General features: G+C 38.9%; 1 protein-coding gene across 1 annotated transcript; it reads right to left on the bottom strand.

Annotated features, from left to right (window-relative positions):
• Nucleotides 1–4,701: 4,701 nt before the first annotated feature.
• On the bottom strand, nt 4,702–9,160 carry LOC118594593 (protocadherin beta-4-like). Its single transcript, XM_036204555.1, has one exon. It carries the CDS (start codon nt 8,797–8,799, stop codon nt 6,409–6,411), a length of 2,391 nt encoding a protein of 796 aa, XP_036060448.1. The 5' UTR covers nt 8,800–9,160; the 3' UTR covers nt 4,702–6,408.
• Nucleotides 9,161–15,237: the final 6,077 nt, after the last annotated feature.

Here is a 15,237-nt window from a genome sequence, read left to right as displayed (position 1 = left end):
TTTTGCTGCCAAACTATCTTCTAAAATGGTCATATCATTTTCATTCCCATAATCCATCAATGAGAGTTCTTGGTGCTTCATGTCCTCTTTAGCAATGATGGTGTCAGTGTCCTGGAGTTCAATCATTCTGCCTTATGATTGGGTAGTGGTGTTTCATTATTCAAACTTGTCAATGTGGAGCCTCTTTCCACATGATTATTTGCCATCTATATTAGTCAGGGCTCGCTAGAGTAACAGCACTACTAGAAAGTATGTGTGTGTGTGTGGTGTGTGTGTGTGTGTGTGTGTGTGTGTAAAGGGGATTCATTAGAATGACTTATGGGTTATGGCCTAACTCATCCAACAATGGCTGCCTATGAATGGAAGGTCCAAGAATACAGTAGTTGTTCAGTCAGTCCATGAGGCTGGATGACTCAGCTGGTCTTCAGTATACACTGGATTCTCAAAGAGGTAGGCTCTAATGCCAGTGAAGGAATGGACTTGCTAGCAAGGCTAGAGCAAGCAGAAAAAGAGAGGAGAGTTTCTTTCTTCCATGTACTTATAAAGCAATAGTTCTCCACCTTCCTAATGCAGTGACCTTTTAATACAGTTCCCCTTGTTGTGGTGACCCAATCATAAAATTATTTTCATTGTTACTTCATAACTATAATTTTGCTACTGCTATGAATCATAATATAAATATCTGTGTTTTCTAATGGTCTTAGGGGACCCCTTTGAGAGGGTCATTTGATCCCCCAATGGGTTGCAACCAAAAGGTTGAGAACCATAGTTAAAAAGGCTTCCAGCAGAAGGTGCAGCCCAGATTAGAGATGAGTCTTCCCACACCAAAAGACCTGGATTAAAAGTGTGTCTTTCCACCTCAAAGATCTATTTAGAAATAAGTGGATCTTTGCACTTCAAAGTAAGCAAAAATCCCTCACAGGTGTGCCCCATTTTGGGGATTTAGTTAATTCCAGGTGTAGTCAAGTTGACAACCAAGAATAGCCATCACACCACACCTTCTCTGAGTTTTGTTTGGTAAGTGTTAGGATCTTTGACACATTATTTTATGTAGGCATGTTTTCTTAATGTTGGGTCTTCAAAGTCTTTGTATTTTGGACAGCTGTCTTTTATCAAACATATCAATTGGCAGCATTTTCTCCTGGTCTATGACCCCTTTTTTTTGTAGAATCTTTCACAGAGCAGAAAATCTAATTTTAATAAAGTGTGCATCATCATCAATTATTTCTTCCATAGATCACACTATCTTTGTAGAGTAATCAATATTTGGAGACAAGATTGCTTTATTTTTCTCTTTGTATTTACATACAAAATATATATTCAGTCCATCAAATTCACAATGAAGATTGATGAAATTTTGCATAAGATTTTGTGATTTCTATTGATTGTCTTGAAAGATAGACATTTCAACTACTGAGTCTTTCCAATAGACTATTATGCATTCCTCAATTTATTTAGATCATTATATTTTTCTCAATAATGTTGCTCTTCCTGCTTTACAACTCCCTAGGAGATTTGTTTCTTGATCTTTATATATTTGGAAGCCATTTTAAATGCTATTTCAATTTTTCTTCATATCAACAGAGCTGGTCTTGCATCTGCTGGCATTCCTGGCTTTATCACTGTTGATTGCAGGGTTTTCATGATTTTAAGTATATAATTTCATCATTTAAAAATACAATTTTATTTCTTTTGCTGTGCCTTTTACTCATTCTTTGCCTCATTCCTCTGGCTGGGACTGGTAGTAAAATCTTGGTAGTAGCCAGAGTGGACATCTTTGTGTCATTGTTGATTTCCAGCAGAAAAAAAATAATAATTTGCCTTTAGTGATATTTACTGTACACATATATATTTGTTTGGGTATCTTATGAGACCAGATGTCACTGTGTGTAACCTAGGCTGTTCTGGAATTCCGTTTGGAGAATGGTCTTGAACTTGTAGAGATCCACCTGCTTCTGCCTCCTGAGTGCTGGAATTAAAGATGTGCCACCATGTCTGGCTACTGCATACTTTTGAACATATTCAAAAATTCCCTTCTATATTCATTTGCTAACATTTTGCTCATTAATATGTGCTGTATTTTGTTGAATAAATTTTTCTGTACCCATTGAGATTAATGGTGTTGTTTTTCTCCTTGACCTCTTACTATGGTGAGTGACAGTGATTAAATTTCAAATAATGAACTGCTTTGCATTAGACAGATTAACACATGATATCATCATTTACTTTCTTCTTACACTTCTCTGAATTTGATTGCCTTTTATTAGAAAAAAAGGACCATGTCCATGTATATCTACAGAAGAGTTTGTTTTGTGATTTCTTTCTTACAGTGTTCTTTTGAAGTCTGAATGTCATAATCCATTCAGAGTTGCTGGCACCCAGCTGATTTGTGATACGTTGACTACTTTTACAAGTTTATACATTTGTGTTATTTCTCATATGAACATCTGTAATAATTCAATATCTGAAATAGACTTTTATAATATCTAATAGATGTGACAGGTCATATTTTATATTTTCTTCAGTTTTGAATTTTAAATGAAGTTTTATATAAGTTGTCAAATGCAAAACATTGTTCCTTATAAATTTTTGGCGGTTTGATTTATTAAAGATTAACAGAAACAAAAATAAAAACATTGTGTGTGATAGACATGGTAATGTAATCTAAGAAGTGCATGGCCCACTAGTTCACATGATTTTATCACCTGAATATATTTAAATTTTATTTTTTTTACAAAATATCCTTACAGAACAGCTCAGACTGTTACACAGAGAAACCCAGTCTCAAAAAATTAAAAAACCCACAAAACAAAATATCCTGCACACATTCAACATCCACACAGTTGTTATGTAATGTGCTTCCTGACTCTAAATCTTTAGTACAGGTGAGATAGAAATAGAGGGGTGAGAAAATAAGAAAGAACAAGAATGACAGCAAAAATGGCAGGGAGGAAAAGAAAGGTAATCACAGCAGCAACTGAATATAAAAAAATCTTTGGAAAGGAGTGACTTTCTCATGAATCTGCTCTCGTTGCACTGAGATTTACAAGCCAAGTAGAGGAGAGAGCAGTAAGGTTAGCAATAATATTTCCTCACGTTAAACCTATGGTAACCAGAAAGTAGATGGAACATATGAGGGTGTAATTTATCTGATAAGTTTGTGCAAGTAGATTATGTAGGTGCGTGTGTGTATATATGACTTTTCCATCATGAAGCTGTGGTAATCTCTGTGCTTTATATCTAAAGGAACCAAGGGAGAATTGAGAAATGGGAACCCAATCTCAAGGCAAATATAAAAATTACATGATGTTTTTAATTGTGAAAAATAATGAAGCTAGAAATAAATTATCATTGAAACAAATTTATAAACATAGCTTTTAGATACCTGTACATCTTTGTTGGGTGGAAGACTTGGGGTAAGCTGAGATGACATAGAGACAATCTGCTGGCACAGGGGGAGAAATAAAAATGTAAAGTCAACATGTGTGAGGAATAAAATGAGAACCTCAAAAAATAAAGTTTCCAGAAAGAAATAATAAAGAGAAGGGAGAAAATGCAAGATTCAAATAGAAGACTGTTTTTTTCTAAAAATAGATTTAATTTCCATGTAAAATATCCCTAAGGAAGGCCTACTGAAACAGCAAAAATAAGAAATATGCAGTGCAGTTGTGTGAACAGAAAGATATTTCAAAGAAAGAGAAAATCTTAAAAGGCTCTCCTCAAACCAAAATTATCATACCATCAGAAAAAAGTAGTAAAATTATTAGATAATTGGTTTAGAAAATCATTGTTTGAGACAGTCTTACTACATAGCCCTGGTATTCTCTCTGTAGACCAAGCTGGTCTCAAATTCAGTGATCCACTTGCTTCTGCCTCCATAGTGCTGAGATTGAAGAAGTATGCTACCAGCCTGGATCCTTTTCATTTTTGAAAGTTTTGGTGCTTTCTTTTTTTTTCTTTATGTCTATTTAATTACATCTCTACCTTTGCGTTGCTATTTTCATGATTTTGTTTTTTTTTGTTTTGCTTTTTCGAGACAGGGTTTCTCCGTGTAGTTTTGGTGCCTGTCCTGGATCTTTCTCTGTAGACCAGGCTGTCCTCGAACTCACAGAGATCCTCCTGGCTCTGCCTCCTGAGTGCTGGGGTTAAAGGCGTGCGCCACTGCCACCCAGCATTATTTTCATGAATTTTAAGACACCACTATTCTTACTTTATACATTCAATACCTGGTCAATATTCACTAGTAACCTTTCCTGTTACTTTTTACTTCTTGACACAAGTCTGCAGTAATTTGGGGATCGTTTTCCTTCTGCCCAGTTAATTCACTGAAAGTATTTCTCTCAGTGCCTATGTGGCTCAATTATTTCTCTCAATTTTTGTCCCAAAGTTTCACCTTTAAAAGCTATGTAAGATAATAGAGTTATAGCCAGGAATACATTGTCTTTGATTTCATGATTGATGCTTAAAAGTCAGCTCATAGCTTTACTGATGCTCCTTTAAAAGAAACACATCATGCTAGGCAATGGAAGCACACATACTTAATCCCACCACTCCAGAGGCAGAGCCGGGGCAGGGGGTTGTCGAGTTCTAGACCAGCCTTGTCTACAGAGTGAGATCCAGGACAGCCAGGGCTACACACAGAAACCCTATCTTGAAAGTCCAAAACAAATAAAATAAAATAAAAATTAATTAATAAATAAAAGAAATACATCATTTTCATATAGTTGCTTTAACATTTTTCCTGTCTTGGACCTTGTGTTGAGCAACTTTCCTATCATATGCTCAAGTAAGCTTTGCTTCTTACAGACCCTGATGAGGTTTCTTTGGTTCTCCCAACATTCAAAGACTCAACAGTGGTAGAAATTGTCAGTCATTATCTCTTCAGACATTGTTTAGCTCTTTCCTACACCCCAAATTTCCTCTCTTACAACCTCCCTCTCCTGACAAAGACCTTCTTCCCAAAGGGTCTCCTCCTCACTTTCAGGTCTTCTGTGTGGGACTTGCTGACTTTCAGGGTTATTTATCTCTTTTTCAAAAATTGAATGTCAACTAAAATCCACATTTCAAGAACTTAAACTGCCAGTAATTTGTCTTTTTCATTGTAGCTTTGGTGAGGAGACAAATGTGCGCGAAAGTCCAACTGCTTCACTTCACATAGACTGATAGTTAAGATTTAGAAATAGATAGTGGGATATGAAGAACACCTTTCAATTGCTCATTTTCTACCAAAAGTTCAAGGAGTTTTGATACACTCTTACTTATCTAAGTACATGTAATGAGTTAGAAACCAATCAATCAATTCACCAGGCTTATTGAACACAACAGAATACTGCAATTACAAATCAATAAATATGCTACTGTTCCAATTTATTAACAAACAAAATAATATTCATAATTACCAGTTTAACTCAAAGTAACTCAAGAGTACACTAAAAAAACAAAACAAAATGATTTAACACCCAAAATATTTTTGCTGATTGATAAACTCTGCCTAGAGCCTCCAATTAACACAAAGTGAACATTTTGAAATCTTCTAATAAACAGAATACCCACTCTTCAAAAAAAATCATTTGAAAGGTGGGAGAAGCTTCCAGAGAAGACACACACATTATGCCATGCTGGGACTTCTTTGTACAAGGAAAGAAAAAGATAAATGTAATGTCCTCAATAACCCTGCATTTTCCTTTTAAGAAAGAAAGAACAAAATACTGATTATGAGATTAACTATTAAAAGAGATTATGGCAAAGCAGGGATGTAACAGTTTTATTTAATAAGTGGAATGAGAAATCACATATTTTCTCTTTAATTTGCATCAAGTAAGAATTCAAAACTTAAACTTTAGTATTTCCAGAACACTTGCAACCAAATAAACAGGCCTATTAATATGCATGATGCTCACAAACAAAAAGTGTCACAATCCTTGTGTACATTCACATACAGTTTAAATTTTATGACTTGACTACTCAGGGTACTAAGCCTGAAAGTGAACATGACATAATGCGGCTTTCCATTCATGCAGAAAGATCCAGGTGATGTAAGTAATTTTAAACAATCTACCTTTGAAAAGATGAAATCACATAGAAAGGGCAAGAATCCCAAATTTATACACAAACTCAAGTTTTCTTGAGGTCACTAAAATGTCTTGGAAGATCACTAAGAGTATCATTCAAAGAAAATGTTATACTATTTGGGCTATTTAGGGTTATGGGAGTATGAGTAACAAAGAGATATTCTTATGTGGAGAAAAATATGAAATATACTTAGAACAACTAAAAGCCTAGTACTTTCACACCAATGAAAAACAGCGGATTAAGGATGTAAGCAAGTTAGACTAGTGAAGAACTTCTTAGAAACAAGATCATTTCTTAAAAGAAAATAATGGGACAATGCCTGGGAATTTACATCACTTAGCTGAATAAAAAGCTGTCCCTGCAGTGGGGACTCTCCTTAACTTCTCTCCCAGCATCCTGAAGCAACAGGTTGGGGACCATAGGTTTGAGGAATTTGAACTCACCAGTCCCAGAGTCTCCACTCAGACACACCTCATACTGGTAGCTCTGGGACAGGGTCCCAGTGCCGCTGACATCCACCAGGTGACCAGGAAAGTGTCCCTCAGGCACAAAGCAGCCACCCAGAGAGGCCGCCCTGGCCCTCCTGCACAGCCTCATCCCCACGAACAGCAGCACAGACAAGAGGAAGATAGAAGACACAGAAGCCAAGGCAATGACCAAGTACAGAGTGAGCGCGTCCTCATCCTGCGCGGGGTCTTGCGCCACCTCTGGCAGAGGCAGGTAGGGCTGAGAGAAGCCATCCACCAGCAGCACATGCAGAGTGACACTGGCAGACCTTGGAGGATCACCATTGTCCTTGACCAGCAGCAGCAGCCTGTGCTTGGGAGCCTCGCGCTCACTCAGCAGCCTGGAGGTGCGCACCTCGCCATTGTGAGCCCACACGCTGAACAGCCCGGGCTCCGTGGCCTTGAGCAGCTGGAAGGACAGCCAGGCATTCTGTCCAGAGTCGCGGTCCACTGCCACCACCTTGGTGACCAGGTATCCTGGCTCTGCCGCCCTGGGCAGCAGCTCTGTGCAGGGTGCAGAGGCGTTCTGCAGCGGGTAGAGCACGAAGGGGTCATTGTCGTTGGCGTCCAGCACCAGCACTTGTACCAGCGCCTGGCTGCTGAGTGCAGGAGAGCCTTGGTCTGTGGCGCCCACGCGGAACTCGAAGGTCTTCAGGACCTCATAGTCCAGCGCCCTGAGCGCGAACAGCTGCCCATTGTCGGCGTTGATGGAGATGAGTGAGTTGAGGGCCAGCTGCGGGTCTTGGGTGGGCAGCAGAGAGTATGTGATGTGGGCATTGGAGCCTGAGTCTGAGTCTGTGGCGCTGATGGTGCCTATGTGCAGGGCGGGGCTGTTGTTCTCCTGGACAAACAGGGTGTAGGTGGTTTGTGTGAAGGTGGGGGCGTTGTCGTTGACATCAGCCACCTGCACTGTGATGGTGTGCTGGGTTGTGAGCCTGGGTGTGCCCATGTCAGTGACTGTGATGGTGATGTTGTACTCAGCTCTGCTCTCTCTGTCCAAAGGACTCTCTGTCACCAGTGTGTAAAAGTTCTTGTTAGAGGGTTTTAAAATGAATGGTAGAGTATCTGGAATGGAACAAATGATTTTCCCATTCTCCCCAGAGTCTCTGTCTCGTATTCGGAAGATAGCAACCACAGTTTCAGGAGCATTTTCTGGGACTGAGCTGGTCAGGGAAGATATGGTCAGCTCTGGGGCATTGTCGTTCACATCCACCACCTCTATCACCACCTCTCCCTTCCCAGAAAGACCTCCCCCATCTGTGGCCTTGATTTGTACACGGTAAGATTTAATTTTTTCAAAATCCAGTTTCTTTCTCAATCGGATTTCTCCTGTGACTTCATTTATTGAGAAAGTTTGTTGAATTTCATCGGATGCTTGGAACAAGCCATAGGAAACTCTCCCAAAGTTGCCAGCATCTGCATCCTGTGCTAACACAGTCAGAACTGGGGAGTCTGGGGGACTGCTCTCCAGGACCTGCACCTCATAGTGGGTATTCACAAATTTGGGGGCATTGTCATTAATATCCAGAATCAGGATTCGAACCATGGCTGTTCCTGACCTAGGTGGAGAGCCACCATCCAGAGCCATGAGGGTCAAGCTCAGCTCTGCCTGTTCCTCTCTGTCTAGGGCTCTGTCCTGCACCAATTCTGGGTATTTTTTGCCTTCGCTATTATTCTGAGTGAGGACATGAAAATGAGAGGTGGGGTTGACTGTGTATTGCTGTAGCCCATTGCTGCCCACATCCAAGTCCTGGGCTAAATTTAGTGGTAACAGAGTGCCTGGCTGGCTGTTTTCTGGTATTTTCAAAAGCATTTCTTTATCTGGGAATTCTGGTGAGTGGTCATTTATGTCCTGGATCAGTAATTCTCCTTGAAAAAATTGCACTGGCTTTTCTAGGAACACCTGGAAATGCAGCACACAGGGATCCACAGAGGCACACAGCTCTTCCCGGTCTAGTTTCTCCCTCAGAAGCAGATCCCCAGTCTCAGGATCCAGAATCAACTGCTGTTTGTCATAGTCAGACACCACCCGTGCAGACCGGGCAGTCAGGTCCCCAGAACTCAGGCCTAGGTCCTTTGCCAGATGGGCTACAAAGGAGCCACTATCTGCTTCTTCCAGGATAGAGTACTGAGTAGGCACTGCTAGAACCTGATCCCAAAGCAGCATAAAAAGGAAAGGAATCACTTGCCTGTTTGGATGATTTCTCTCCAGCTTCTCCATGGCGGAAACGCGAGTGCTTGCTTCAGACTGTTCAGGGAGCTCTGAATGGCTTGAATGCTGAATTCTGATTTCTCCGTTGGAGAATTCCTTACTCAGTTGCTCTTAACCCTTGTTCATTTAGTATACCGCAGCCCAAAGCCATTCAGAGACGGGTATTTCGTGTGCTGCTTCCAGTCCGTGTTTTTTATTCTGTCTTGCCACACAAAGGACCAGGAAGCTTTTTACCGGTTATGCATAACCTTAGCCTGCAGCGCCACCCTGCGTCCGTATTGAGAAATTAATAGTATTTTCAAGTCGGAAACCTTTTGAAAATTTCCAAACAACAATATGTAGGAATGCTTAGATTTTTCATGTTTACAAGTGTTATTCTTATTTTAGGTTGCATAACTAATAAAGATATTTCATTTTGGGGCATGTGTCAGAAGAATTTTTAGCACGAAACGGGAAGTTAACTCAGTTTTCCCAAAGGTCAATTGGTGGTATTTGACAGTACCTTTGTATTTTGCATAATCTAACCAAGTAAACTAAAGTCTTAATTTTTGAATCCACTTAATGACACTTACATCAGTTTGGTTCTCATAAATAAGCACTTTTTAGAGGTGCAAAAATTTCAAGTAATTACCACGTCATCCTAAGAAAGAGAAGTTGTTGTTGTTTTCCCACCTAAGGATGGTTCCTATTTCTCTACACTGGTGTGCGAATAGCAGAACTGTTGAATCAAGAAGTCTGATGTTCAGTGTGAGGAATAAAATAAATCTGGATAGGAATGAGGTAAAGCATGAGTCGCAGAATGTTTGGCCTGGAGAGAGAATTCAAGGATTGTAACAAATAAGGTAATGGAGTCTTGAAGTGGTGGCAGGATTTAATATATAATCATGATCAGAGCTGGACAAAAAATCAAACAAGCGAAGTTCATACAGTTCTTTCAAGGCTTTACATATACTCTCTTAGCTACCTATATGGAAGGAATTCTTCAAGGAGGCTTTATTTGGGTTCCCGGTTTGATATGATACAATCGATCGTGGGTATGTTTATTTTATAGAGAGCTTTGTGTACACCCTTTAAATTGTGGATATCACAATCCCTAAGAGGAAGCAAGTACAGACTTAAAACATTTTGAGCATGAAAGAGTGAGACCCCCCTCTCTTCATAATCTTATGAACAGGGGAAAGTGAAGGGTGGGCCGGAGATTGTTTTATTTGAAAACTAGAGAATGTGTCTGAAACAGTTTTCAGTGGGAGAGTAGCTGCTTGAGTACTCTGAAAGATAAGAAAACTGGAGCGTCATGGGGAAACATTTTACCAGGCTGTTGGTTACAGGTCGGATATAGGATGATGTATCATTTATCTTCCTTATGCAAGATTTCCCAGGCTTTCGCACCTGATTTCATTTAGTTATTGGATTAATTTGTGATTCATGTTAAACAAGTTGCTGCTAAAATATGTCCATACTCTCATATTCTGGAATTGGAAAATGTGGGTTATAGTAAGTATTGATCACGTGTCAGTTGAATAAATAAAATGCACTCAAATACTTACATTTCTAACTGCATAAGCACTGACATAAAAAAGTAAAAATATAAAATAAATACTGAAGAGGATAAAAAGGATGTATCTTTTTAAAAAAATGAATGGAAAACAAATCTCCTGAGCAGAACAAATAGAAGAGTTCCTAGCATAGTAGGCAGGTTCTAGTTAGACTTAAAGAGTTCAAAACAAAATTTGACTATATTTTATTTTCCTAGTTCCACGTGTTGGCAAAGAGTTCTGAGATCACCTATTTCCAGTTCTTTTTGTAATCCCAAAACAAATAAAACCTCTGTAGTACTAACATATATCACCAAGTGGGAGGAATTATCAACATTTTACATGTTAATTCATTTCCTCTCCCATCAACTCTGTGAAGTTGGTCCTTGCATTGTCCATGATTTATAGATGAAGAAGATGAGATTTGGCACAAATAATTTCCCCAGTGTCACGTGCTGTGTGAAACAGCAAAGTAGAGTTTGAACTGTTGTGTTGCTGCTCAAGTCTGCTGTCTAATATGCCCAAATAGAATGAGAAGGGTCAATGATTTTGTACAAAATTTACAGTAGATCTGAATTTCAGCCCTGGTTTGTGTATGTACATATCAGGGGTGTTGTATGATCTGTACCCAAGTTTTCAATGATTATTATATCCTTTAAAATTCTTGATCTGTCTTCAAAAGTAATCACCAGCAAAGAGGAATGGTTACAAACTTAGAAATCAGTGGTTTTGTTGGTAAGACAAATTAAATATTCCTGGTCTTAGTATATAAAATATCTCTGTGTAGGTATTTTTAAATAATGTTACAGCCAATGAATGTTCCAAGTTTAAATAAAGAACCAAGAAAGGTTCCCTCTCATGTTGTGCTGTGGATTATTTCTCCAAATTTATCAGGAAAATATATATCTGAACAAAAGGAGATTTAATATGACAAGTGTGCAACTGTTTTTTATATCATTTTGACACAAGCTAGAATCATCTGAGAGGAGGGGCCTCATTTAAGAAAATGCTTCCATAAGATCTAGCTGTAGACAAGCCTGTTAGGCATGTATTTAATGAGTGATTAATGGTAGAGGGTCCAGCCCATGGTGGGGTGGTGCTATCTCTGGGCTGGTAGGCCTGAGTGCTATAGGAATGCAGGCTGAGCTAAGCATGGGGAGCAAGTCAATAAGCAGCACCCCTCCATGGCCTCTGCACCAGCTCTTGTCTCCAGGTTCCTACTCTGTTTTAGTTCCTGTCCTGACTTCCTTCAATGATGAACAGTGCTGTGGAAGTGTAAGCCAAATAAAGCCTAAATTGCTTTGGGTTTCAATGTTTCATCACAGCAATGGAAACCCTAAGACAATAAGGAATAAACCCCTAAAAACGGTTTCTCAATTGGGTAAGGTGCATTGCTACAGAGAAACACTTTTGTCGTCAATTACATCATTAGTGCTGAAATAAAAGATAATATCTGAAGTATTTTTTCACTGTGAATATACAAAGAGAGATGGACAGTATTCATGGGATTAAATGGCACTTGAATTCCTCCCTAGTGTTACGTAGGCAAGCACTTTAAGCATAACTGAAGAAAAGATAAAAGTCTTTAATCATTTCATTAAATACTTCTGGTATATAGTAGTTAAAATATATTGCTTACATGTGATCAATTAACCTCAGATATTCAAATGTCTAATTTCTAACCCAGTAAGTTCTTTAAATCAGGAATCATAACTCCTTCGACTTTGTCTTTATATTTCTAGATTCCTTGAATTTTCATATGAATTTTAGAGTTGGCCTGACAATTTCTGTAAAAGGTTAACTGAGATTTTGTAGAGAGTTAAATCTACTGGCCACTGAACATACAACTGTTTATGCAGAATTGAGTCTTCCAGTCCACAAATACTTTCTTTTTTAAAAAAATTATGTTTGTGTTTTAATTTTACATATCAGCCATGGGTTCCCGTCCTCCCCCTCCCGCCCCTGCCTTCCCCCTAGTCCCTCCCCTCCATTCCCATCTCCTCCAGGGCCAAGACTCCCCTGGGGATTCAGCTCAACCTGGTAGACTCAGTACAGGCAGGTCCAGTCCCCTCCTTCCAGGCTGAGCAATGTGTCCCTGTGTAAGCCCAAGTTTCCAAACAGCCAGCTCATGCACTAAGGACAGGTCCTGGTCCCACTGCCTGGGTGCCTCCCAAACAGTTCAAGCTATTCAGTTGTCTCACTTATTCAGAGGGCCTGATCCAGCTGGAGGCTCCACAGCCTTTGGTTCATAATTCACATGTTTCCATTAGTTTGGCTATTTGTCCCTGTGCTTTTCCAATCTTGATCTCAACAATTCACACTCTTAGAGTCTCTCCTCTTTCTTGCCAATTGGAGTCCTGGAGCTCCACCTGGGGCCTGGCCAAGGATCTCTGTATCCACTTCCATCAGTTATTGGATGAGAGTTCCAGCACGACAGTTAGGATGTTTGGCCATCTGATCACCAGACCAGGTCAGTTCAGGCTTTCTCTCGACCATTGCCAGTAGTCAACAATGGATGTATCATTGTGGATTTCTGGGGACCTCTCTAACACTTTGTTTCTTCCTGTTCTCATGTGGTCTTCATTTATCATGGTCTGTTATTCCTTGTTCTCCCTTTCTGTTCTTGACCCAGCTGGGATCTCCTGCTCCCCTAAGCTTGCTTTCCCTCAAACCTTACTCTTCATTACTCCCCCTCTCATCCAATGACAGAGAAATGGATGAGAACTACACAAATACTTTCTAATTAAATCTTTTGAAACTTCTTTCAGTAATGAATGTCCTCCTGTGTTTGCTATAAAATCTACATTAAGCCAATTTCTAAGGGTTATGTTTCTTTCATACTTCCGGATATTTTATTTCATTTTTGGATAATGACCTTTGTCCTACAAACTTGCTGGACTTTCTCCCCCTGTTTTTCGAGACAGGATTTCCTGTGTAGCTTTGGTGCCTTTCCTGGAATTCACTCTGTAACCCAGACTGGCCTTGAATTCACAGAAGTCCACCTGGCTCTACCTCCAGAGTGCTGGAATTAAAGGCTTGCACCACAACCTCCCAGTTGACTTACTGAACTTTTAAAATTTAATAGTCTTTTGTAAATTCCCTAGCATTTTGTATCTACAAGAAAGTATCACATGCAAGTGTGTTTCTATCTTTTCAACTCTCAATCTGAATAATTTTATTCTATTTACTTTCCTAGTTGCCATAGTTAGATCTTCTAATACAATGTTAAATAAAAACAGTGAAATCAAAGTCCTTATTTTGTATTTTTTCACCATTATGTCTGATGTTAGCTGAGTGGTTTTATAGCTGCTTTTTAAAATCAGATGGAAGACTTTTCATTCTACTCCTGCCATTTTGTATGTTTTATTGTCATGGAAGTGCTGCATTTTCTAAAATGCTTTTCTCCAAATTTTAAGTGGTTTTGTGGTTTTACTCATTATTTTGCTAACAAGGTGTTTTGCATTGATTTATTTTGAATATTGAACAGATGTTTTATTACTAGGATAATTTCTCTTGGCCTTAATATATGATTTCCATATATGTTAATGGAGTTAATATCCTAGTATTTAGTTGAGAAATTTTGAAGATATACTCTTTTTTTTAGTTCTCTTTTTTATTATTATATTTGTGTTTTAATTTTACAGATCAGCCATGGGTTCCCCTGTCCTCCCCCTCCAACCCCTGCCTCCCACCTTCCCCCCAGCCCCTCCCCTCCATTCTCATCTCCTCCAGGGCCAAGACTCCCCTGGGGATTCAGCTCAACCTGGTGGATTCAATGCAGGCAGTTCCAGTGCAGACATACTCTTAGAGAAAGACTGGTTTTTGTTTTCTCATATTTGTCTGATTTTGTAATAGGGGGACGACTACTACCTTCATGAGTTTGTAAGTAGTTTCTGCTCCTCTATTTTCTAGACAAATGTCAAGTACTAGTGTTATTCTTTAATATTTGGTGGAATTTGTATGTGGAGTTATCTGGTTTTTATGGAAAACTTTGAGTACTAGCAATAATTCATTATGGGCCTATTCTGACTTTCTATTCCTTCTTCAGTCAATTTTAGCAGTGTTTCTAGGAATCTTTTAAAAATTAATCTTGGTTTTATAACTAGTTTACTTGAAACTGATCTTAAGATTGTAAGAGAATCCTCTTATAATCTCTCCTTTTCTATGTAAAGTAGATTACATTTCCCCTCTATTATTCCATAATTTGGTAATTTGAATCTTCTTCTCCCTGGATTAATCTGAGTACAAGTCTGTAGGTTTTCTTGATTATTGCAATATACTAACCTTCCTTTCCATTGATTTGCACTTAGGCTGTTTTTCATTTTCTAGTTCATTGATTCTATCTACTCTAATTTTCTCTTGCTCATTGGTGCTTAGAACGCGCTCATTATTCAACATTTTTCTTACATTCCTTTTTTTGAGACTGGATCACCAATATAACCCATCTGGCTTTATACTGACCAAGAATACAGGTCTTGTCCTAAAGTAGAAATCTGAGTTAATGATTTGAGATCTCCCCCCACCTCCGGACCTGAGGACCAAACCCAGGGCCTTGTGCTTGCTAGGCAAGTGCTCTACCATTGAGCTAAATATCCAACCCTGACATATTTTTTAAATGTGGGTTATTTTCTGCTATAACTTTCCTCTAAGTTTATTTGCACATCAGACATTGTGCTATGCTGTATTTTCATTTTTCAGTCATTTCAGATTTTAGTAATTTTCCTTGTGATTTCTTTTATGCCTCATTTACTGGTTAGAAATATGTTGATTTCCATATTGTTTGTGAATTTTCTGAACTTCCAGGTTAATTCCATTATAACTGTAGATCAAGCATTGCTTCGTTTCAATATTTAAAATTTGTGGAATCATATTTTATGATGGTCCATCCCTAAGAATGTGCTATTAGCAATTG

This window comes from Onychomys torridus, chromosome 13 (genome assembly GCF_903995425.1).
Source record: "Onychomys torridus chromosome 13, mOncTor1.1, whole genome shotgun sequence".
Classification (NCBI taxonomy): domain Eukaryota; kingdom Metazoa; phylum Chordata; class Mammalia; order Rodentia; family Cricetidae; genus Onychomys; species Onychomys torridus.
This window is presented reverse-complemented; position numbering and strand designations above follow the sequence as displayed.

Excerpts from the sequence above, each read along its gene's own strand:
- LOC118594593 (XM_036204555.1), bottom strand. The coding sequence starts at position 8,799 with ATGGAGAAGCTGGAGAGAAATCATCCAAACAGGCAAGTGATTCCTTTC.